The sequence below is a fragment of the Lutzomyia longipalpis genome, chromosome 1 (genome assembly GCF_024334085.1).
Source record: "Lutzomyia longipalpis isolate SR_M1_2022 chromosome 1, ASM2433408v1".
In the NCBI taxonomy this organism is placed as follows: Eukaryota; Metazoa; Arthropoda; class Insecta; order Diptera; family Psychodidae; genus Lutzomyia; species Lutzomyia longipalpis.
In genome coordinates, this window is record NC_074707.1 from 17,158,433 (window position 1) to 17,183,693 (window position 25,261).

The 25,261-nt window shown below is 32.4% G+C and overlaps 2 protein-coding genes across 30 annotated transcripts in view; one reads left to right on the forward strand and one right to left on the reverse strand.

Annotated features, from left to right (window-relative positions):
* LOC129794187 (poly(A) RNA polymerase gld-2 homolog B-like) overlaps window positions 1–25,261 on the reverse strand; it is a 255,708-nt gene that overhangs the window by 55,530 nt on the left and 174,917 nt on the right. The gene's annotated exons all lie outside the window — the stretch shown is intronic.
* On the forward strand, window positions 10–25,163 carry LOC129794215 (phosphatidylinositol-binding clathrin assembly protein LAP). 29 transcript variants are annotated; one of them, XM_055834892.1, is made up of 16 exons: window positions 21–617; window positions 10,549–10,691; window positions 10,774–10,849; window positions 11,384–11,404; window positions 11,667–11,693; window positions 13,164–13,388; window positions 13,522–13,852; window positions 15,544–15,709; window positions 15,791–16,088; window positions 16,644–16,742; window positions 17,549–17,878; window positions 21,045–21,177; window positions 21,732–21,831; window positions 22,305–22,394; window positions 22,987–23,256; window positions 24,437–25,163. In XM_055834892.1, the coding sequence occupies exons 1-15, from the start codon at window positions 494–496 to the stop codon at window positions 23,197–23,199; spliced, it is 2,376 nt and encodes a 791-aa protein (XP_055690867.1). In that variant the 5' UTR covers window positions 21–493; the 3' UTR covers window positions 23,200–23,256; window positions 24,437–25,163. The 29 variants fall into 29 exon arrangements, with proteins under 29 accessions (XP_055691045.1, XP_055690875.1, XP_055690919.1 ...); XM_055834933.1 differs by having other exon boundaries at window positions 17,549–17,599; window positions 20,955–21,177; XM_055834986.1 differs by having other exon boundaries at window positions 17,549–17,599.

Sequence of the window (25,261 nt, forward strand, 5' to 3'; positions counted from 1 at the left end):
CATTCCCCAACTGTCATGTCAATAGAGAGATGTGTCAAAATAAAAATTGAGCAATTGGGTGTCTGTTGGAGGAAAATCTGCCGTAGTCGCATTTTAGCAGTGTTTTCTGGTTGCAGGACAACTTCCTCATTGTTGGTGTGGCAAATACCATTTGGGAGGAAGCTAGTGTACACATCCAGTGGTGAGGGGAGCTTGTGAAAAGTGGGCAAAAGTTTTTCCAGCAACTCCCCGAATTGGGTGCTCCCAAGTGAAGAGAGAGAGAAGAAAAAAAGTCATATTTGTGTGCGTGGTGGAATGGAAAGATCCAGTGCTGGGTGAAAATTGGTGTTGAAGACTTTCCGCTTGTGGACTAACTCAGCCGGCACAAGTGTGCCCCATTTGGGCTGTTCTTTCGCACATCCGGAACGCTGAGTCATCCGTAAGGAGGGAGCGCTCCCGTCTACAGCTGCATTGTGTGACTCAATATTTAGACGAGGAAAATCTTATTTGAGAAATGGCGTCGCTCAATGACAGACTTCTCGCTGCTCGGCACAGTTTAGCTGGCCAGGGCCTCGCAAAATCCGTCTGTAAAGCCACCACCGAGGAGATGATTGGCCCCAAGAAGAAGCACTTAGACTGTGAGTACCGTATGCAAATCGGGGGGGCGTCAAGGGGGCGCCCGTGGGAATCATGGTCCATGTGACCGTCCTTGAATGGGGAGGAAAAGAGTGTTGAGGAAAAGTCGGTCAGCGAATCAATAGAAAAGTCGCCTCCACGGCTGTCTCACTCTCACACTATTTCGCCTTTTCCCACCCCCTCTGTGTGGTGGCTACACAGCTGCAGATGCCACCCAGCAGACTCCATGCCATACCCCATCGTACATTCTTCATCCCACTTTTCCAGCTGGCTGCTTTTTGTACATAATACAGTCAGATCTGCCAATCCACCCATGACCATCGCTCTGCTTCCCCTCCCACCACCACTCCCGGCCAATGTTCCCGGACGGACAAACGAATGGCCAGAATGAAAATTCCCCCGAGAAGCCTTCGGTGTGTGTTGTCTGACACGCGGTCAATTTCGATGGCTTCCACAAGCCCCAAGCGGGAGCCGCGCACAGAAACAGGTTTGAGAGGTGAATTTTTGTGGCTAGATGTGTTAGTGGTTATTTGTTCAGAGAGTGTGGATTGTTTCCTCCACTGGGAACTCCGCACCATCTTCCATGCTGTGAAACATCTCTCTTCCAAAAAATGCCACACAAATTTTTTTTTCATCACACACAGAACAGACGAGGAGAAGCCTTTTGCGCAATATTAAAATGTACCATGGTATGTCGCTTTTCCACTCGGGGGCCACACGCTGACGTCATTGGCGAAAGGTCAGGAGTGTGAGGGAAAATGTCTCTGGATTTTGCATGTTTATTACATTCATTTTTTATTTCATCTCCTACATGTCCGGGAAGGTGAAAGAACTGCCTAATGACCCAGAGAATGTTTAATTTCTTGCTACAGCAGAGGTCTGATTTGTGCTCCCTCCTTGCTTCACTAACAGACTCTACTGAACAACAATGGGCTATGATGCAAGATTTGTGTGGCTTTTGCTCTCACTCTTGTGGGGTTCTCTGGGGGGATATTCAAATGCGTGAGCCACTATTGAGATATAGTTAGGTGGTCAGATTCAATGGGGAAAAAATTGAATGGCATTTTGAAATGGAAATGCTTTTAAGTTGACTTGCTTATGTTGCTTTTCGAGCTAATGCAAACAACATAAAAAAAACACTGAAAACTTACTTATTTATTTGAGGACTTAGGTTTTTATTGAAAAACTAGTCAATCTGAGCTTCCAAGAATGCGTGAGTAAATTCAATTTGAAAAGACTTTAAGGAAAATATGCAATGGAAACGAAAAAAAATAGCGAATTTGTATGGGAACTATAAAACGGGAAGAAGGGGCGACGTCCAATATGGGGGTTTTAGCTTGTATTGACCCCCTCTACTATCATACTTAATTCCATCGCAATCAGCCCAGCCGTTTTGAAGAAATTCATTTGCAAAAGACAGTCAGAAAACTCCGCTATTAATTCTTCTGCTAGTTTGAATCAAATAGGATTTTCCAATAAGATTTTTCAAAACCTTTATATGGGATTTAAATCACAAAAGAATGAGTTTCGAGCCCTTTAAAGAAAATTCAAAAACCTAGTATCAGAAGTTTCTGATCTAATTTCTTTTTCCAAATATATTTTTTTATTGATAAGATTGATCAAGAATCTTTATCATTAACCAAACCTTTTTTATCTTTTCCACCAAATAGCTCACCGTGCTTGCGAAAGGCTGATAAAATATTCGTTTGAGTACTTTATCGCAATCACAGTTGGACAGTGATTTTTTTTTCAGAGTCTTTTCACTTTTATTCCTCTTCATTGGTTATTTGGACAGGGCCATAAAATAAAGCCAACAATTTATAAATCTTCATAAATTACCGCTAAATCAGCAATTTTTGAAGTACTTTCAAATAATATTTGAGTACTCAAAAGAGCCTCAAACTTGTGCCTGAGGTTGAGCATTGATTTTTTTCTTTTTCTTTCACTGTGAAAGGCAATGCGAAGAAAATGTTTTGAGATGGAATTTCCATGGGATTCATCAGAGCGGAAAATCGATTTGATAGATAATCTGATTGCGCGCGGAATCTCTAAATGCAACTAAATTGTAAATATATTGTTTTAATGTTATCACAAACATTTAACCCCTTGCGAATGAACCTAAAACAAAATATAAAATATGTTTTATGAGGTTATTGGGGAGAGCGAGGAAAGAGTTTGTAAAGTGAGTCAAATTTGTATAATACGTCGTGAAAGATTTTTCCTGGCGCATGCGTTGAGAATGGAAAGCAGATTGGTGTGGGTGGGAAAATTACGTGAAAGAAGTGTGAGAGGGATGGCGAATGGGAAAATATTAGCCAGAGATTTGTGAGGAATTTCGGGAGGTTTGAGCATATTTTTGTTTGCGATGCGGGGTGGAGGAAGAGGTGAGATGGAATTCTTCTCTGCAAGACGAAGACGCGCTAAAGAGGAGACGTGGATTACGTGAATTTTTTCTCCCCTGTCTCCTACTTTTGCAAAGCAGTATACCTATATAAAATGTGAATGAGAAGAATTATTTCTGCATGAATTGGAAGTCTTGAGTGAGAGAGAGGCATCTGTGTGTGCTTGAGAATGATTTCTTTAAGTGTAGAAGAAGAAGAGGATGAGAAGAAATGCCCCCGTGCGAGAGAAATAGACAAAGACTTGAGGTCAAGGTTGTTCTTCGTCGTCGTCGTTTTTGTTTTGTTCCCAATTTTCAAATTTACGCACAAACTTCTGCCAAAAAAAAGGCCCCACAAACGAATGATTTTCACAATGAATTTTCCACAAAAAGGTACATTTTCTCATTGAAAATATCCAGCAGAATTTCCTCTGTTTGAATACAAGGGTCGATTACCTCAAATTCTATTTTACACGATGATTCAAAGTGGTGACACTCAAAAATTTTTCAAACATTCCACTGTTCAACGACAGAAAAGTGTGTTTAGCATTTGAAAAGAGGGGTGAAGCCAGAGAAAAGAATTAATTAGTTGATTCCTTTTTATGAACTCTCATTCGCACGCAGTTTTTTCCGCCAAGCTGTGTATAAAAAAAGAAGAGAAGAGAAAATTATTTAAATTGTAATACGATAACAATGTCACTTGCAATGTAATTAAATTGAAAAACAAACTGTTGGATTTTGTAACATCTTGCCTCCTCTTGTGTTCATGTTACATTTTTTTATCACTTTATGGTGATATTTTTTTTACACATAAAATGTTCCACTGTAGTACTTTATTGGGTGATGCTTTATAGCGCTTGAATATCAGAGTTGAAAATTCTATAAATTTTTTTTTAGTTTTGAGAGTTGGTTTTATTGATAACGTAGATGTAATGTACTGACGATTAGTTGATAGAGCTTGTAATCTTCACTAAACATTAAGTTTTTGCCTAAATCCTCAATTTGTACTGAAATTTCTGATTTTCCACAGATGTTTTTTTCTCTGATGGACAGTTGTGTAGCTAGGAAGGGTTTTGGGTGTCTAAACTCCCTAAAAGTTCAAATTTTTCTTTATAAAGGTAAAAAGATAGCATTTTCACGGTTAAAAATTGACCAAAAGAAAATTTTTAAGTGTTAGATTAAACATCAAACTTTATAGAATAAATGTCAAATGTTAAACAATAAAACATCAAAAGTTATAAAAGACACGTCGAATGTTAGAAAAGAAACGTTGATACTAAGAAAAGGTTGTAAGATAAAGAAGAAACGTCAAAAGCTTTGAATAGAAAGTAAAACGTTAGAAGGTAAACGTCAAACTTTAGTAAGGAAATGTCAAAAATTAGAGCAGAAACGTCAAAAGTTCCTAATGTTTGATGTTTCTAAATTTAATAGCTTTAAAATGGTTGTCTTTTTAATTTCTAAGATTTTATAAGCTAGATCTGTAAAACAAAATCGCAATCAACATAAGATTTTGCTTTTGGACTCATATTTTATTTATCTAGAAAAACATCTCAATGCGAATTTAATCAACTCTAGATCCAATCTTGCGTACAACCTAATAAGTGATACAGATTTTCAGTGTGTCTCGCACTCTATTTCATTCCAACATAATATGCCTACATTGGAGAATCGTTGAATGGGTATGTATGAATAAAATGTAACAAACCGGAAGCACTTGACCATTGAGAAGATGTAGAAAAAAGAAGAAGAGAGCTACATATAAGAAAAGATTGTGCGGAGAGAATCAACAAGGTGTAATTGAATTGTTTAGGAGTCAATTGAAATCGGTGGCGTTGCTTGAGAATGGTTATACTACAACCAAAAAGAGTTGAAGGCAATACGCGCGCGTGGAGATGTTCTTCTCTTCTCGTGAATTCCCTCTGATTTGTATCAATTTATTACCAAAGATTTGTGTCGTACGAATACTTTGTCTTGTGAGAAGAGTATACACCAAAGTTCCTACAGTCAGTGATTGATGTTGCTTGATTAAGAACTTTATTTTCAAGTACAAATTTGAGGGGTAAATTGATTGAATTTCGTGGAATGGAAAGTTTTATTTGTTATTTAAATGTAAATAAAGTTCTTTCCACATTTATTTTTTTTATATAAATTGTTTAACCCTTTTAGAATGTATTTTGAAATGATTAAACAATAAATAAAACTTCATTGCGCGAAAACGAGCATTTCATGTGACTTTTTCTAAATTCCACAGAAATGAATTATGCAAGAAGGTGTCTGGCAGAAGGAGGAAGAAAAAAAAGAACAACTCTTTGGTCGTTTTGTTTGTAATTGCATAAATTCAAATAATAATTGTTTTTAGTCAGTTCTTGGTGCTTGTTTTCATCTCAAAAACAGCATAAATATTCGTCTACAAAGCTGCTTAACTTGTGTTACTCATAAATTCTTTAGTATCGTTGCTGGCGTGGAATTTTTCTCAATGATTTCTTCAAGGACCTTTTTTGCCGTATATATATTTTTTTCAATCCACTCTGCTCCTTTTATGATATAAACATTCCTCGGAAAAAGGGTTCAATACATATTATGATTTTTCCATCGTCACAGAGACCTCAGAAAATATTTGCTTTACATCCATTTTCAATGAGGAGAAAGAATGTTGAGAATTCTGTGCTTTTGCTTACATTGTACCGTACAACTTTAATCCTCGTCACAAGGATTCTATGCGGAGGGTGGTTGAAGTGAAAGTTTGTACATGAGACAAACTTTTGCATTGTTGGCTTTTGTGGGAAAATTAAAGGTGAGGAAAAACTCCTAAAAGCATCAACATTCTTAAGTGAATTAAAATCACTTTTCATTCACTTTTCAGTCGCGACTTTTGGGTTTGCTGATTAATTATCAATTGCTAGAGTTCACGAAAAGTCAATTTTTTATTTGTTTAAATGCCCATGCGATTGTACATATACATATAATTCTCTCCAAGAGGGAGGAAGACCATTGATGAATGTTCGAAAAATCATTTTATTTATTTAAAATTTAAAAAAAGGAGAAGAAAATGTTAAGAAAATTCTCCGCCCCACTGAATGTTCTTTTTATCACAATTTCAACCTTGGTTGTGTCAAGTTGGGATTCTCTTGCCTTGTGCGAATGAGCTAAGAATATAATTGAATATCTATATATTGACCCATGAGAGGAATTATTGCTCTCTGTGCGACGAAAAGTGCTTGCTGATGAAAACATTCAATTGCGAAACAGAGCAGAGAACAATGTTGTGTGAGGAGGCTGTGTGTAAAAAAAAGGGGAAGATTTGGTGCAATCAGAGCATAATTGAATGAAAGAAGAAATGAAAAATCGCGCGCCAGACTCCAAAATTTCTGATAATTTCATCCGAGTGTTTGTTTTTGGCATTAATGGGAAAAAATAAGAGTGCTGATAAGGAAAGTTTTTTCATGCGGGGCGTATTGAATGGCCGAAAATGTTGGTTGCTCTAAAAAAAATCAGAAATTGTTTATTATTTTTTTAGTTCTAATTCTTAAAAAGCGGCAAATGTTTGAAAGGAATGCCAAAAGTTAGAAAACAAATGCCAAAAGTTACAAATAAAATGTCAAACATAAAGAAGAAACGTCAAACGTTAGAAAAGTTTTGTAAAGTATGAGAAAGCATACTTCAACAGTTAAAAGATTAATGTTACATTAAATGTTAGAAGTTAAAAAAAGTCAAACCTTTTAAAAAATTTTTAACGTTGGAAAATAAATGTCAAACGAAAAAAAAAGAAACGTCAAACGTTACAAGAAATGTCAAACGTGTAAGAAAAGAAACAACAACAAACGTTGGAAATATAATGACAAATATGAGAAAATAAACGTCAAGAATTAAAAAGAAAATGTTAAAAGTTGGAAAAGAATATGAAACGTTAAGAATAAAAATGTCAAAAGTTGGAAAGAAAACGTTATAAGCTCCATTGCAAATTCAATATGCTACTAAGTATATGACTTAAAAATCTGAATTTTTATAAACCAAAACTCAAAAAATTTTCTTTCAATCTATTTATAAAATAAAAAGAAAATGTTTTCTAAAAATACCTCATTAGAAGAGATTTCTAACTACACCCCTGGTGTTCTATATTCTTTTTGCTACATTATGTATTTCTGAGATTGATGTTTCCCCTTCTTCAGGTCTACAAATCGTACAAAACATCTAAACTTTCGATTTTAAGAAGTTCTCCGAGAGATTAAAAATTGATTCACTTCACAGAATTTTCAGTAAAACTTGGCAGGAGACACTGAATTACAAATTAATTCTTCTAATTGAAATTTAATCTCTTGTGGGTGGTTTATCCATCCTACGTACAATACCCCGTTTTTATGTATAATCAGCAATATTATTGATGGTTTATGTTTCAGTAGAGTGGGACGAGGAGAAAGAAGAAAATATTTGAGGGTGTTAAAAGGAGAGATGTAGGAGAGAAAGTTGACTATTTTTGGACACATATTCGTGCGCAATTTCATTTCATTCACTCACAGAAGATCAATTTGTGTGTCCCTTGTGTTCGACTTGATGTTCAAATGGCTATACTTGTGGCTTACGACGTACGTAATGTACATAAGTTTTAGTGGAGGGAGATTCTCCTCAAGTATTAGAGACAATAAGAGAAATTTTCTTCTATATTTACTGTAACAAGAGAAGATCATGGTCAAAAGAGGAAGATGATTATCAATTTTTGTTTATAGCTTTTCCGCTTTTAGTTCTTTACCATCTGATCCACCGACAGTGCATTAAAAAAATCTTCTTTTTTTCTTCACTACAAAAAATGGTCCACTGAACGGTGATGGCACAATGACGAAAATTTATAAGAAATTTAAAAAGGCGGAACCTTTTTCCCTTCGTCATTGGATATTCAGTTGGGTTCTCTTATTTACAAAAGCAGCTGAAGATGGCCCAAAAAAGACACGAAATTCTTATGCTGTGGAATTTTAATACAAATATTTTGTCTCTCATTTTAGAGTTTGTTCTTTTCTCATGCACTGTTTCTCACAGACAGCCTCCGACGTACTTTTGTTCTTGGGAATTGAGAGAAAAATATGATCAGCTATACGTTCAATATGCAATAGTAAAATAGCGCGAATTGTTTTTCTTTTCGAGAAAAATATAAAAATGCAAATTACAGATACTTTGAAGGAAAAAGTAAATGACTCATGTAGCATCATTCAATGTATACGATGATACTTCTATCGATAATTGATTTTATATTCACGGCGTGTGTTAAATTTAAACTCAAAACTGGAATTGTCTGTTCTACTTTGTGATGAGAACGATGAGAATCTGCAACTGTGAATGTCACGGAGGGAGGGGAATTGATGATGGAATTTTATGTTTGAAAAACCGTATAAAATCTTTGATAAAAAAAATGCTACATGCTCTCATGATTCCATTGATAAACCAATCGCTGAAAATTTGCATTGAAATTGTATTGATTTTGTATCAAAATGTATGGAAATTGTAACAAAAATGTGATGAATTTATTGAAATTTATGCTCAAAATTGATGTAACATTTTTTATCTATTCAACAAAATGCGCGACAACTTCATCAAAGAGAAATGCATTAATTTTCCATTAACGATTTTTCTTTTCAATTCTCTTATTTTCAAAGTTAAAGGTTGTTTTGTTGTTCTTGACCTCTGTGGGTGTGAAGCTTTATCATTTTCATTTTTTTCTTGCCGCCAGCAATATTTTATACATATTAAAAAAAAAACTTGAAAACAGGAATTTTGTGGGCGTTCTCAGTGCCTCTTTCATTGGGTTTTTCTTTACACTTTTCTTATCAGTCAAATACAAAACGCAGAGTATAGAGTTATGCAAAAGATTCCAGGCGCTATGTGAATTTAATTGTGGTGGGTAACAATCAATGGAATGACGAATTGTTGAGACAATGAGGAAAAGTCTTGCTGTGTAGTCGAAAAAAATAATTATCATAACATGTTTTTCGTGGGGCTTTCTTACTGTTGCAAATGTAAGCGAATAAAATGGGAATGTGTCACACATACAAAATACCTACATATAGGAAGAGAGGGAAAGGCAAGGTCGTTAATTTGATGGGCCAAAAAAATGTATATCACAGTTCATGCTCTGTTTCAGTGGATGGGGAAAAGCCATCAATAATACGGCGTATTGGAAGTTTTCCAGCCCTCTTTCAAACATTTTTGCTTTATATTATTTTCTCCTATGTTGAAAGATTATTATGGGAGGTTTTGCGTTTGATAAGAATGCGCAATTGTTTGAAACGATGAATATTTCTAACACTTTAATCACTTTAATACTCCAAGGGAGATAGAAAGAATTTTCTTTGAAGAAATTATGTAATCTCCTTTATTCAAAGAGGGTTATTCGTTCCTGTACGGGTATACTTCTGATTTGAGAAAAGTGTGAGGACACGCATAATATTCAAGAGAATAAAAAAATAAATAAAGAAAAATTCGATAAAGAGATTCCTTATTTTTCTCTGGAATCAAATGGGAAGAATAGGCACAAATTTGCTCAAAAACGTAGAAAATGACGTCACTATTGTGGTTTTTATCTCTTTAAATGCATGAAGCACCACATTAATGCTTTGATGATGGTTTGACAAGATATTTTTATGCTTCATACTTTAAAAAGATAAAAAATATGATGGTGACGTCATTGTTTACATTTTTGGGTAAATTCTTGTTAGCTTTTCTTACGTTATCCTAGAGAAAAATTGAAAGTCTGGAGATTGCTTATCTTTCTATGATTTTAAACAAGATTCCGCGCATCTCGTCTCGATTAATCCCTTGAATGAGAAGTTTTTCATATAGTAACGAATAAATTCCTTTGTCGAAAAATTTTATTTTGAATCTTCGACAAAAGCTACAAGGTGAGGAATATTTTAATCAAATTATTAATATTTCATGGATTTTCTCTTTTAATAAAGTAAAATGTCTTTTGAAAAAGCTCTTTCCTTTTCTTAAAACCTCTCTCAAACTTTACCAGAAAGTTCATAAATTACTTTCTAATTTTCCTTAAAAGTTTCATCAATTTAATCGAAGGAAATATGTGTGTATGTTTGTGCTATTTTATAGAAGTGATGTTCGGTGGAGGAAAAACAAGAAAATCATTGGAAAATATTGTTGATATTTTAGTGAAATGAAAGAGGTGAAAGAGGATGTTTTTCCCAAGAACCTTATGACTCTATATTTATATTTTGTGAGTTGGAAAAAGCGAATCAATGGATGCGAGAGAGATGTGTGTGAGAAGAAGGTCTATTTTGGGGTTTTCTTTATATGCATTTTGCCTATAGAGGAAAAGAATGTGTAGGTATATACCGCATGTGCTGTATTTTCCAATTTCTTCTGTCATTTCTCAGTAAAACTGAAAATTTTCACGCCGTGGAGGATTAAATGGAAACGCTCAAGACTTTTCCAAACTATAAACATTTACATTCTCAATGGGCTTTTATACAAATTATCGCTTTTAGATGTTCCATTTTAATGGGTTTTTCTTCTATTTAAATATGTTTTTTCTTTCGTTTTTATTCTTCCAGATTTAGTACACTGTACCAATGAGCCGAATGTATCAATTCCACATTTGGCTAATTTACTCATTGAAAGATCACAAAATACCAATTGGGTGGTGGTCTATAAAGCTCTCATCACAGTACATCATTTACTGGCATATGGAAATGAGGTAGGGTATATAGAGGAGCTAATATTAAATTTTATTTATGGGTCTATTTTATAATGTTCTTCACACCTTTCTCTCTTTACAGAGATTCATGCAATATTTAGCATCAAGTAATTCGACGTTTAATTTAAGCAATTTCCTCGATAAAGGAGGTGTACAAGGTGAATAGAAATTTTATTCCAAATTATGTCTGCTCTGTACAGTAAAAGAATTAATTTTTCCCTATATACTAAACTTACTGAAAAAGCTCATTCCTGTGTGAGCTTTATGTTACTTTAATTTTAACTGTAATGTTTCGTTCTGAACACAGCATCTATGTACCTTTTCTTGAATTTATCTGCTTGATGAAAATATATTTCCAACAAGAACTATTTACCACCACCGAATAATTTATAATTTTGTTTTTGTTATGTCTGTACTTTCTCTATAATAATATGAAAAATCATTAACATAATTTACACGGTGATTGGTGAGAGATGTGAGAAATTTTTTACATCAACACATCTATATAATATACAATTTTTTTTATTCACAACTCTGTCAATTTTCCTGTTCAGAATGATGCCTATTATTGTCAATTTTACTGTACTAATATTCAAACTAATGCAAAACCTTTCTCTCTTTGTCCAAATTGCAACCTACTAAAAAAAACATATTGCAAAACATATCTGCTACACTATCTAACAAACCAAAAGGAGCTGTTGGAGCAAGAATTGGTAAGTTGTTAACATTAAATTGTAAATGAAGATAAAAGAAAAAAAATCTCAATAGACACAGAAATCACTTGAAATTTCCAAATAACAATGAATGGGAAAGTAAATATTTGAACAAAATAATGCCAAATTAATACAAAATGATGGAATTTTATGGAATTATTTGTCATGTGATGAAGTGTTGGAAATAAATAATGAAAAAAGAGAGAGAAAAAGCGGGATGTATACGGAGAAATTCTTGGGAATAATGATAAAACATTTTCAGATTTATCTTCAAGGGATAGTAGCATTGGTATGTCTAAAATAACGTTCATAACAATATAAATATATTTTTCTTGAGGTTTTATTCTCTTGGTTTGCTCACACTATAAAACCATTTATTATTACATTCTATGCCATGACTTTTTTCGTTATTTTTTAACCCTAATTTTTTGTTTAGAATGTTGTAACATTTAGGTATTTCCTTTAAATAAAAATTAAAAAAATTACACAGTGCGTCTAATGTCTTTTAAAACAATTAAAAGAACATTTTAAGCATAAAATCTTATTTAGAATCGTAAAATCAAAATTTGAGATAAAGTAATTTCACATTTTTTAAATTAAAAAAAAAGTTAACTGTTATTACTATTTAATTTTTTTTATAATCTTAGAAATTAGGCTGAAAGTTCATTATTCATGTTGTTTTGATTACAAATATTTGTTTAGGATTATTTTAAGCAATAAAAAAGAGATGAAAAAAAAGTTGAATAAGGGAAGACTTGAACTCACAACTTTAACGTTAATAAGCTGTGCCTTTAACCACTGGGCTACCAAACGTTTCAATTTAGCACTATATTGATTGAATATTTTTAATAAGAAGTCAGTTTAATTTACTCCTTGACTTTAGCTTTCTTATTATTTAACAATTAAAGACAGACGCACTATGCTACTGAAAAAATTGAATCACTTTAAAAACATTTAGTTAAAGAGCTATATAAATAGTTACTTGTTTATAGTTTACTTGAAGCCTTCAAAGCTTTTAAATAAAGTTTCTATTTACAAAAAAAACTAAACAGCTAAATTTAGACTAAAATTTTGTCAATACGCCAAATTTATTTTAGGTGATTCAATTTTATTGTGTTAATTTAAAACAAAATAATGTTAGAATTTCAATACAATAAAACATACACATAAAAAGACAATTGATATTGCGCTAATTTTACTTTATTAGTAGTAGTAAAATAATTTTACTTTTATAAAATACATGCGTGGCATAATATACTTTTTTTTGTCTGTATACATCCTATATACATTTTTAAGTGAAAGTGTTTTGTACTTTTTTGTCTTATTATAATTATTTTTTTGATACATAAAAGAGTTAATAAATTTATAATTTTCTTCGTAATATAAAATTTAATTATTTTTGTAATGTAAAATTATTCTGGGACTGTGGAAGATGCGGTGAAAGAAGCAAAAGAAGAAGGCTTTTGAGATGGTTGTTATGAAAGACGTACATAATATTGAGTAACTCCTGTGAAAGAGACAGTTACTTAAATATTTATATATTGGCTGTGGCTGAAGAAATCGTATACATATATTTGAAATTTTCTTTTTGACTCTTTAAAGTATCTCTCGCATTGAATTTGGCGATGTGGTTTATCGGTTAATTCCTCTTATTTTTTTTCTTTCTTTCTTTGCTTTCCCCCCATAAATTTCGACACGATGATGCTTATTCTGAAATTTGTGTGTGCTTTTATTTTCTTTCATTCAACTCTGTCAACAGGATACGATATGTCGCCCTTCATTCGGCGATATGCAAAATACTTAAATGAGAAGGCATTGTCCTACCGTACAGTGGCCTTTGACTTCTGCAAGATGAAACGTGGAAAGGAGGAGGGTACCATCAGGACGATGAATGCTGATAAATTGCTAAAGACTCTGCCGGTGCTACAGGCTCAGCTTGATGCTCTTCTTGAGTTTGATTGTACAGCAAATGACCTCACAAATGGTTAGTCTGGTCACCTTTTTGTTCATTTTCATTTTTATTTCGTTTTGTTGTCTTTATCCCAATTGAAAGGGGGATCATTGACTGATAGGTAAACGACGAAATATATTAAAAAAAATCTAAATTATCCACGCAGGTGTTATCAGTATGTGCTTCACATTGCTCTTTCGCGATCTTATTCGACTGTTTGCATGCTACAATGACGGCATTATTAATCTATTGGAGAAATACTTTGATATGAATAAGAAGCAGTGTCGGGATGCATTGGATTTGTACAAGAAATTCCTCGTGAGGATGGATCGTGTTGGTGAATTTCTCAAAGTGGCAGAAAATATGGGTATTGATAAGGGTGAACTGCCGGACTTGACAAAAGCACCCAGCTCTCTATTGGACGCCCTCGAGGGTCATTTGGCATTTTTAGAGGGCAAAAAAGGATCAGCCGCTAATACTCCAACACAAACAGCAAGGTATGTTTTATTTTTCTTTTATTGCGTTAATACGTTCGATTTATTGAAAATTTCAACACAGCATAATTATCTTGAATTTATTTTAAGGCTTTTGCGTTAATTTTGAAATGTCTTATTTGATTTAAATGTTACTTTTACACCGAAAAAGAATTTTTAAAATTATTAAAAAGAATTTAAATTTGAACGTCAAGTATTTGTTGGTTTTATGCTCTTTTGTGACAGAAACGAATGTACAGCAGAGGCATTGAGAAATCTTTGTAAATAAAAAAAGATTATTTATCGATAGTTAATTTATTCAAGGAGACAGTTAAAATATCAAAAAGAATCAGAAACTGCCAAATAAACTTATCAATTTCCACTGAAATTCGTTGGAAAATTCGACAAAGAATTGTCTAAAAATTTTAATCACTACGTCGTTATCATATATTTTATTTCCTAAACATTTTTATATTTATTGAGAATGTTAAACTTTATATTTTTCCAAATTAATTAATTTTTAATAGAGTCGTTAAAAATGTTTTTACTGAGAAATGTCTCAGTAGAGTACCCACAGAATAAATATTGCGATTAAAGACCGAATGTTTCAGTATATTTTTTTATGTTTCATGCAGTTGCAGAATGATTACAAAAACATGAAACATTCACGCAAATATTTCGTCGGTGAGATAGTCATACATTGAAACATTTTTGATAGAACATCAGGTTGCAAAAACTTCTTCAATTCTTAAATCTACGGAAGTAAATCTAACATTTTAATAAATTAGCAAGAAAAAGTACATTCAGCTGAAAAGAATAAAACACAAAGAAATTAAACAAAAAAAAATCAACAACTCGGACATTTCAAAATTAATGACAAAGAGTCATGTTCCAATTTATATTTATTTGTTTATTAAAAAAACATGATATTACACATTTATTGCTCGTTAAATTTTAATTCCTCTTCACATTTTTTTTTGACATAGTAAAAGCACAGTTAAATGTAATAGTAAAATAGTTATGTAATTTACTATCTTAGCTAGTAAAAATCACAATAGTAATAATTTTTCTTTTATTTCTCTTTTTTTTCTTTCCGATTTATGTTCTCCTCCAACCCCCTAAACGATTGAATCTCTCTATCACCCACAATCCTTTACGTGAAAAATTATTGTGTGTATTTTGAAAAATATTATTTATTATCATTTTTTATGATTTTTATTTTTTTTTATTAAATTTATTATTGTGTTGTAATGGCCAAAATGATTTATTTGCTGTAAAATCCACAAAATTGCTACAAATAATTCGATGTGATTTATTTTTATGTAAATTTACCTTTAAATATTTTTTTTTCAATCTGATATCGTGTAAATTGGAAATATTTTTGGTGTAAACAATTTTTGATTTTTTTTGTTGCAATATGGCTTGAAACTTTATTTTTGTGACAAACTCTTAATAATTATTTGCTCACTTAATTTGAACTCTCTCTCTCTCGTATTTGCTGCCCAAATTACTTTGTTGATCTTTTTACTTTGCCCGTAAATTTTGCCAACACACAAATTTCACAATGAAAAAAAAACTCCCTATCACAATTCCACACCTTATTCCACCCTCGCTGAAAAAAAAATCACCATCACGGCCAACAAAAATGCAAAAAAAAACCGAATGGTGTTACACACGAAATACACATGGCACACAATACAAAAATGATTGTGTAGCAACCAAAAGAACGTAAAGAGTGGTGTGTCTGCCCTCTCTTCTACTAGTTCATCGTTTGGAACGGCCGCAGCGTCAGCACGATTTGATAATCACACAAATGGTATTGATGAGGCGCTAAAGGCACAGGCGCTGGCGGAAGAGGAAGCCGCAATGAACCAGTACAAGGTGTGTGTGTAAGACTTTGTGGTTCTTTTTTGTGTTGCCCCCATCGTGAACCCTTTCTTTCTTTTCTTGTTCACTTTCAAGTCGAAAGTCTCATCACCCGGTGGAGCAAATTCATCAACAAATCCCTTCCTATCATCACCACCGGCCACCCAAACGGCACCCATTGTGGATCTCTTTGGGGGCTCACCGGGTGGTGATGGTGCCACAAAACAAAATGAAGCCATTCCATCAGGACCGACAAAGGCCTCAGATGATCTCCTTCAGTTGGGCAATCCGTTTGCTGATATTTTCTCAGCACCACCTGCAGCGGGTACGGCTGCTCCTGTGGCACCGGGTATCCCACAACAGGCACCTGCAGGAAATATGTGGATGAGTAATGGTATGACAAAAGTTTTCTATATTTTCTAATTTATTACGGGAAGGGACTAACAAAGTAATTTATTCGGGATTTTTTTTGCATAATAATTTTTCTGCGTCACTCTACCTCTATTATGATTTATTCAGAACATAAATTTCTCTGTCCGCAAAGATTAAAGGAGGATTTTGTGGGGATATCATGGATATTGTTTGTTTATATGGGAGGATGATTAAAAATTCTTCAATGATTTCGAACCATATCAACTGAATTTTCAATCTTTATAAGAACATACATTTTGTTAATGTTCAATTTATGTTATTTTATCCAACATTTTCATTCAAAAGTATGTGAGGAAAATACTTGACTTTCAAATGAAGAAACTTAACATGTGTCGTGTCTATTTATTTGATGAATTAATTGAGCAAATAAATTTGTCATGATTTTTCCAAGAATCTAAGAAGCATAATGAGCAGAAAAATGTGGGATATGAATCATAAAAATATTTGGCAAAAATCCCCTCAAAGAAGTTCTCATTAACTAAAGCATATGTTTCTGTATTAATTTTCACACATTTAGGATTCAATGGAACAGCTGCTGCTGCTGCTCCACAAGGAGGCAACACATTCGTGTCAGACAGTAATTTCTCCTCTGTATTTGGATCAACAGAACCTGCTGGTGAGTATAGAGATGGATGTGAGATAATAAAAGCAAAAAGAATTTCTTTTAGATCACTCACAAGATTTATTTGAGTGCAAATCACAATATTTTCTTTAATTTAATTTTCTAACGATGATTGAATTAATTTCCATGCTAAAGCATCCAAAAAATAAGCCAAAATAAGAATTAATTATTTTTGGGAATTAATCTAACTTGATAAGCGGTAGTGCATGGTATTTAAATTAATTTTAAAAAAATGAGAAATTTAATAAGAAGTAAAATTTGAATTTAGAAACTTTGCATTTATTTTAGGATAAATTAAACATTAAGAGTATTTACATGATAAACTTTAGAGGTTTAAATGTTAAAATTTTACAAGAAAAAAAAAGAGAATTTAACAAAGAAAAGCGAGTGAAAAGTAATGCACGTGGGATAATCATGTTGAAGCATTTCTCCATTATATTTTCCTCTCTATCCCCTTTCTTCCTCTACAATGCCACTTCCAACGCACAAGGATTATCCTCTTTAGTCAAAAATTTATCCCTTTATGCTGCTAATTTAAGACACCTCCCCCCATAAGGTACCGACTTCCGTTACTTTCGTGTTGTAATCAGCATAATAGGATTCTTCTTTATGGGATTCTCGAGTTAAATTTAATCGCGATTTAAATTTCTTCTCTCTTCCTTTTCATATTTTATCTCATTTTATTTTTCTTTTTTTTGTATATTTCTTTCCCTCCCACACATTGTTTGAAAACAAATTGAAAAAAAAAACTCGATAAAATTCCTAAACAACCCAACTCTGCGATGGTTTATTGCACGCAGCACTGGAGAATCCCTTTGGGGTTGATGGAGGAGCAACGGGGCAGATACAAGGTGATGATCCGAATGTATGTGTTGGTGGTGGTGTGGGTGGTGTACAAGCGGGTAGAGCTGCAGGACCACCAGGACGACCTCCGCCGCCGGGAACAGCATCGCCGGCCAAGAGTGCATTTGATGATCTCAATGATACCATTCGCATGGCCCTTGGAACGGATTCCCCCGCAAAGGCGGCCGTAATGGCACAGGCACAGTTGGGTCAAGGGGCGGCTGCTGGATATCCTGGTGGAGTGGCGGCCTTTGGGTCCCCAGCAAGGCAGCCATTTGTCCAAGGAGGTCTCGTGTTCCGTGCTGCTTTTGTCGCCATTTAGTCAATATGTTTTTGTTTCTCGCTCGAATTTTCTTTTGCTGTTGGATGTCCTTTCTGTGTATTTCTCCAAATGAGATTTGTATTCAATTTATTTTCTTTTAATCCTTTTTTTTATATTATGTTGTGTACGACAGTTTGTCCATTGCGAGAGCATAACCGATGAAATTTATTTATTATAATTTTTTCAGAACTTTTTATTTTATCAATTTTGATAAAGATTCTGTCAAAAATTTTGTTCTTTTACTTACATTTTGAGAGTTGAAAAATTGTTTGTAATCTGTGAAAATAATGAAAGATTTTGACCATTTTTCTTACGTTAAAAAATACTTTTCCAGAAATATTTTAAAGATTTTTTTTAAAAGAATTCTGGAACAGTAAATCTTCAATTTTTTGAAAGATTTGTGGTACAATGAATCTTTTATTTTTCTGAAATATTTCTAGAAAAATAAATCTTTTATTTTTTAGAGACTTCTTAAACAGGATTTTTTAAAAAGATTTCTTGAACAATAAATCTTTTAATTTTTGTATAATTCCTTAGACATTAAATCTTTTATTTTTTAGAGATCTCTTGAATAGGAAATTATTTATTATCCTAAAAGATTTTTTGAATATCGAATATTTGGTTTTTCTTTTAAAACTCAACTATAGAAAAATTCGGAAAAATTATTAAACAGAAACCGCTAAAATCTTACGACTTTTGAGTTGTAAAAAAAAAACACATTGGACAAAATAGTCCTCGATTTATTAAGTAAAATTAAAATAGGACTTCAAATATTTAATTTTTTATTTTGTCGGTTATGTTCTAAGTATTATTTTTTGGAAATGAGAATGAAAATTCGAAAATTCATCATCAACGAAATCGATAATTTCAGCCTTTGATTTTCTTATTTTTCTTTCTCTGTTTCTTTTCAAAATTTCCATTCTTTAAACGGCATTAATGTTCCTTAATCCCGGAATTTCTTTTTTGGACCCTGAAAATAAATAAACAGAGAAGAAAGATTCATTTTCGGAGGCTAGTATCGAAAAATTCACTCATGAAATCTTCATAAATTTCATTGCATTGCAATAGAAAAATCATTCACAATTGAATTCATGAAAAGAAAGATTTCTAAGGGATAAAAAAAAAGTATTTTAATACAAAGTAAAATATTCGCAAAAATACCTGAATTAAAACAAAAATCAACGTATAAAAAACTTCTCAACTTTATCCCTTGGAGAAAGGAAATTCTTTTCATTGAATTTCTTCCTTTATATTCTTTTCTATTGTTGTCTGGGGTTGTTCTCCAACACTACAAGAGATTTTATTCCCTTTTAATACTAAAATAGAGCGACATGAAAAAAAATATGTATGAGGGAAAAAGAATGTTCTCACCCCTGGGACAAATCATACATCACACCAGCTTCTTGCCATCATCTCTCGCACATTTATCATACTTTTCTTTAGTCGTTGAACTTTCTGATAGCATATTCAGAGATACACTTGCGATACGATGAGCGACGTGGGAATTAATTTTGTTGTTTCATTCTGCTTCTCAATTGGCTTTTCATTTTTTTTTTTAAATTTTATTTTCAATAAAATTTATCTCTCTTCTAATTCACACAACAATTAAATCCATCTTTCCTCTTTATTTCTTCATAATATTAATTATTTGAAAAAAAAAAAAGACTGAAAATTAAAAAGATAAAATAAGAATTTATTTTTTTTAAAAAATTAAGAAGAAAAAGTTATCTCTCTTTGAGTTTTGTGTTATGCGAAAATGCTTTTACAATGCTTATCCCAGTTGTTGAAAAATGCTTCTTATAGTCACATTATTATTATATTTATAGTGGGTATGACAAGATTAAAATGTAGGCAGTGCGAATTCTTTTTTTTTTTGTATTTAGTCATAATAAAAGTAATCTTAATTAGTAAGGTAGCGAGTCCCCATTTTGCAGAGAATGAAATGAAAAAAAAGAAAAATGACAAAAGAGCGAAGAATTAAGTTGTGTTAGAAACATTTTTTTGTTGATACTAATTTCATTGTTGGTGGAGATAAATAACACACAATTGCAGTAGAAGTAAAAATTTCATTAATTTTTGTCACATGCGAGGTGGAAATTGGGAGTAGATGGAGAGATGTGGAATAACAAACCATTTATCTTTTAGTTGTGCACCAAAAACATTTTGTATGTTGTATGTTTTATGTTGACCCACTAATCTGAACGTCATTTTTGTTTATTTTTAATAATTTTCTCATAAACATCATGCCTCATTTTGTAGTAACATTTTATTTGTTCATTGTAACACATGTAAAATTATGGAAAATTAATCCCTATATAATCCCAATATCATTATAATTATAGTTTAAGTTTTAATATAATTTTGTCAAGATATCCCCCAAGAAATATATTGTTTATTTTAAAAATTAACTAAACTATTTTTAAGCTCTGATAAAATATTTATTTATTTATTTATTATTTTTGAATTATTTCTATGATAAAAATTCTAAAAATAAACAAACAATGTATCTGGGATATCTTGATATTTTATATAATTTAATACTTTTTTTTAAAAATTTTTTTTTTGACTAACAAGAACACACATATTAATAAAATATTTCTATTTTCTCTTTTCCCCCCCCTTTTTGCCATCCGCCCACAAAATACTGACACAACACATCCCCTGGCACACGTTTACACCTTATACACGTCATGTAAAAAACAAACCACCCACCACCCTTAAAAAAATACCATCGTCATTAAAATATGGACGCGGGGATGCATTGAAATTTGGTTATGCGTAAATTAACTAAAAAAAACAATATTTGTACAAAATCAAAAAAATTTCATAAACATTTTGTGGTTTGGGTGTGAATTTCGGGCAAACAAAATTACAATGAAAAAAAAAATTAACCCTCCTTTGGCTACACTATCATGGTTGTGAAAATAACAACAAAATCGCTATATATACGGTGAAAATTGGGTGAATGCATCCGCCACGGAATAAATGAAAAAAAAAATGAACGCAATGACGGAACGCGAATGAATGTTGAAAATAAAAAGGGTTCGATGCACTTGGGGACGTGCTAAGACCGGGTACTCATGGTGGTGCAGCTGGTGTCACGGCTCAAACAAGTGGTCTCCCATCTGCAGGTCCACAGGCGACAGCTCAAGCGACTCAACCGGCAACTGGCACAGGGAAGGTGCTCACCGGTGACTTGGATAGTTCATTGGCATCACTTGCGGAAAATCTCACCATAAACAAGAGCGCTTCTGCTCAAGTCAAGTAAGTTGGAAATTCTTTATTTTTTCTTAATTGGTTTTCCATAATTTTCCGTAAAACGATTTACTAGAAATACGTTTCTAATTCGATTTAAGAAATGAATAAAAAAAAGTGAATCAAGATCAAAGAATATGTGTTGGAACATTTTGAATCAAAGTTATGTCAAATCGGATTAGTGTAGTAAACGGTATAAACGGAGATGTAGTAGACGGTAGAAGTTGACTTAAAATTCTAACATTATACATAAAACAATAAGGGTATTTATAGCTTTAATTTAAATCTGACTATTCAAAAATACTATAAAAAGTAATTTATAAATATAAATATACTAAAATGTTCGTCAAAAGTTAACTGCTTAACTGGTTTTGAAAAACTTATCAATTTTAGAAAGAGGAATAAAATATATTTCCCACGATAGTCTATTTATTAAAATCAATACAATCACAACATGAATTAGCTCAAATAAATTTATTTTTATAAAACCCTAAAATTTCGCTTGTTTAAGAAGTTTTTCGGGTAGTGTAAAACAAAAAAATCTTGATTTATGTTTCTTGTAGGGGAATGCAGTGGAACTCTCCAAAGAATGCCGCAAAACCCGGAGCTAATTGGACACCACAACCCATGGCGGCGACAACTGGGGCTGGTTATCGTCCTATGGTAAGTACATCTTGTGAAAATTCTCATTGAAAGCCCTCCTTCTCGCTCGCTCAGCACTTTTGAGAATACCCTCTCAAAATAGAATTTTATTCACGGAATGAAACATTTTTTTTAGCCCCAAAGTGCATTTAAGGCAATGTAAAGTTTATTTTACTTTCTCTATTATTCTTTTTAACAAAAATCTATATTAACATGGATTTAAAAATTTAATTGAATTTAGTTGAAAGAGTAAAAAGAAATATTAATCTATTTAATTTGTAAATAATTTTTTTAATCATATTTTTTTATTTTGACTAAAAGTTAATTATTTATATAAAAAATCTTTCTTTGGCCTATCTTCTATTTTTTTTTCTTTTAATTTTTGTAAATAAACTTTATTTTCTTCTCTAAAGTTTTATTTTAACTTGAATTTTGGTTGCATTTTTCGCGATTTTTTTCTTTTTCTTTTCGGTTATTGTGTTTATGTGTGGTAGGCGCAAGGCATGCCAGTTCCTCCAAGTCCCAGCACAATACATCCGTTAATACACGCTCCTTTTCCCGCTATGACACCGTACTTGAATCAGGTAAGATGTGGATGATTCACGATTGAAGACTCCCTTCTTGCGAATTAATAAAAAGAAATCTTGTTCAAAGAAGTCAGGAGACATAAAAAAATTTGATTGCGCTTTCCCAAAGAAAATGTTGCTTGTTTATGATTCTTTACAAATTATATCCCTCTAATTGTGTCTGAGCATTGAGGAATTCTTTTATGTTATGTGAATCCTAAAATATTATTGTTTTGCGTACCTACTTATACTAATCTTGGAACGATTTGATGAACAACAAGGGAAGGAAAGAAGAAATAATGGTGCTGGTGGTGCTGGAGATTTCTCTCTTTTTGTTTTGTTCTAATTTATCTACTGGCATTTAACGCAATTGAATGGTGATTTGTGTCATGCATTTTATCGTAGAATTTGATTATCTTTTGCTATTATATGTGCGTGTTTCAGTGCGATAAAATATCCATTGTCTGTTACCCCCTTTTGGTGATTTTTTCTCCCTATTCCAATCTTATGTGATGGTGGTGTCCGGGATTGAAGGAAAGATTGGTGTTTGTACAAAGAGAGAGAGAAAGAAGGAAAATTAATGGATGTGCCATGTGATTTGCTTTTGCAGCAGGGAATGGCACCCATGAGGCAACCAATGATGGGTGCACCCATGGCTGGGATGCAGGGTATGCCAATGCAGGGACAACCAGGAATGCCAGGGATGATGGCACAGCCAGCACCAGGGATGGTGGCACCTCAGGGACAAGTGGCACCGACTCAGGCATCAGTTGGTGTACCGCAGCAAGCCAATGTCCAACTTGATCCCTTTGGGGCCCTCTAAGAAGGTGTCCAACACTCAAATCATGAGGGATTTTTCATAAAAAAAATTAAAGTCAAGGTTTGTTTTCAATACTTTGAGGTATTTTTTTTTTGCTTAAGAAAAGAGAACACAAAGAAAACGATTTAGAGGCAGGAAAAGTGGTTTTGATCAATGCAAAATTCTCCAACGTTTGCTATAAACACTCTTAAAAAAAATACTAAGGCGAAAAGTGCCTAAGTTAATCAGTGCTGGAGTATTTTAGCAGAACACTTTAGTTAAAGTCGTCAAAGTATACATAACTGTTTTTGGTTCGGTTTTAAAGCTCAGAAAACTTTTGCAAAAATGATAAAAACAATTTTTAGTGACGGAATAATATAACTAAATGAAACAGTCGAAATGACAGAAGTTTATCTGTTAAAATATTTATATATTTTACATTTTAATTGATGAGTAGGCAGTTTCGCCATTTTCGCGTATTCAATCTCTTTAAATTTATTTGTGCATATTAGAGCTATCACATACCGATACAGAAATAAAACTCTAACATCTTCTAATTCTAAATTCTTCTTTATGAATAATCACTATTTCAGTAAAAAGAAAATAATTCTAACTAATTTGTAATTTAATTTAATTGAATTTTCGGGAATTAATAAATATTTGGGAAAATTTTGTTAACGTTTTCGGTGAAACGAACTGTCAAAGAGCTTTTGGATTCGAGAGGATAGGTGCAGATTTTTGCTGTCAAATAACTTTCTTGGTTTCAATCTATCAAAATATGCTTTCCCAGATTAGATTAAAAAATAATTAAGGTTTTAATCAATTTTCGTTTTCTCGGGATATACGCAAAATTGGGAATTTTTAAGAGAATTTTTCTAAATAAGAGGAAACTTTTTTCCAAACAAGATTTCCTCTGGATTATGTCAAGGGCGTGGCTTATTAAACTCTCTAGTTATCATAGATTCCCATTTAATTATGAAAAGAATGATGAATTAGGTCCCTAGACTTTACTTAACGAATTTCAGTCATAAATATATTATGACAAATTTAGTTCATTTTGACTAAAATTATTTGATAGAATACAATTAGTGATTTTATGCATTTCCGCAAATTCATTTTTAAGGGTGATTATAAAAGGAAAATTCGAGTTAATCGTTAGAATTTGCACAATACGAAAATGTCTGCCACTAAACATCTGAAAACTCTTAATAGTTTTTTTTAAGTATAAATATAATTAAAATTGTCTCTTTATTCATTTCAGTTAATTATTTATTCGTCCGAGTTCATGAGTTCATTGCATTATAGAGACAGATTCGCCGAGAAGAAGAATTGTAAAGATTAAAAGGAACGAAATGAAATTGTACTGAAATTTTTGTGTCAGCATTAGATGCAACTCTCCAATTTTTTTCTTCTTATAAATGGAGAAAAAATTAAAAACAAATATTAACAACACCCCCCGTAGTAATGTGAGAACTTTAAAAATTCTCACAGTGCGTAGTAATTCAGAGAATTATTGAAGGTATAAATGGGGAGAAAAAATCTTTCTAAATGTGTAATTTATTATGAAACAAAAAAAAAGAAAATTAGTTGTTGAAACTAAAGATTGTGGAGAAATTATAATTATAAATAGAACAAAAAATATATTTAGAATATTTTTTTCAATTCATTTCGCGTGTTAAAAAAATATTAATTTAGGAATTGTACGTTCGAAACGAATTTTTTTGTGCATAAAGTGGATGCAAATTGCATCGAGATTTTTTCTTTGCCTTGTTCCGTAACTTTTTGTACATTTTCCTCTCTAATAGTTACGTTAAAAATATGCAAAAAAACTCACATTCATCACGTAGGAAAGAGAAGAAAGATTTGTTGATGAGACCACCAAATATTTGATAGATGAAATGAGATTGTTTGAACTTCTTGAGAAAGGGTTAGTTTTTTTTGCTCTTTTTCAGAGCTCACCGTTTGTTTTTGTGCAAGAAAAAGAAAAATATTATTGAATTTATCATTCCAGTAAAGTTAAATTATTAATCAACACGAGCAAAGAGACAGCGGCAAAATTGAATAGTAATTTTCATGATTAAATTGT

Coding starts and splice junctions, on each gene's coding strand:
- LOC129794215 (XM_055834892.1), top strand. CDS start 494: ATGGCGTCGCTCAATGACAGACTTCTCGCTGCTCGGCACAGTTTAGCT. Junction 13,389..13,521: donor AGCAAATGACCTCACAAATG/GTTAGTCTGGTC, acceptor TTATCCACGCAG/GTGTTATCAGTATGTGCTTC. Junction 17,879..21,044: donor GCAGCCATTTGTCCAAGGAG/GTCTCGTGTTCC, acceptor TCCCATCTGCAG/GTCCACAGGCGACAGCTCAA.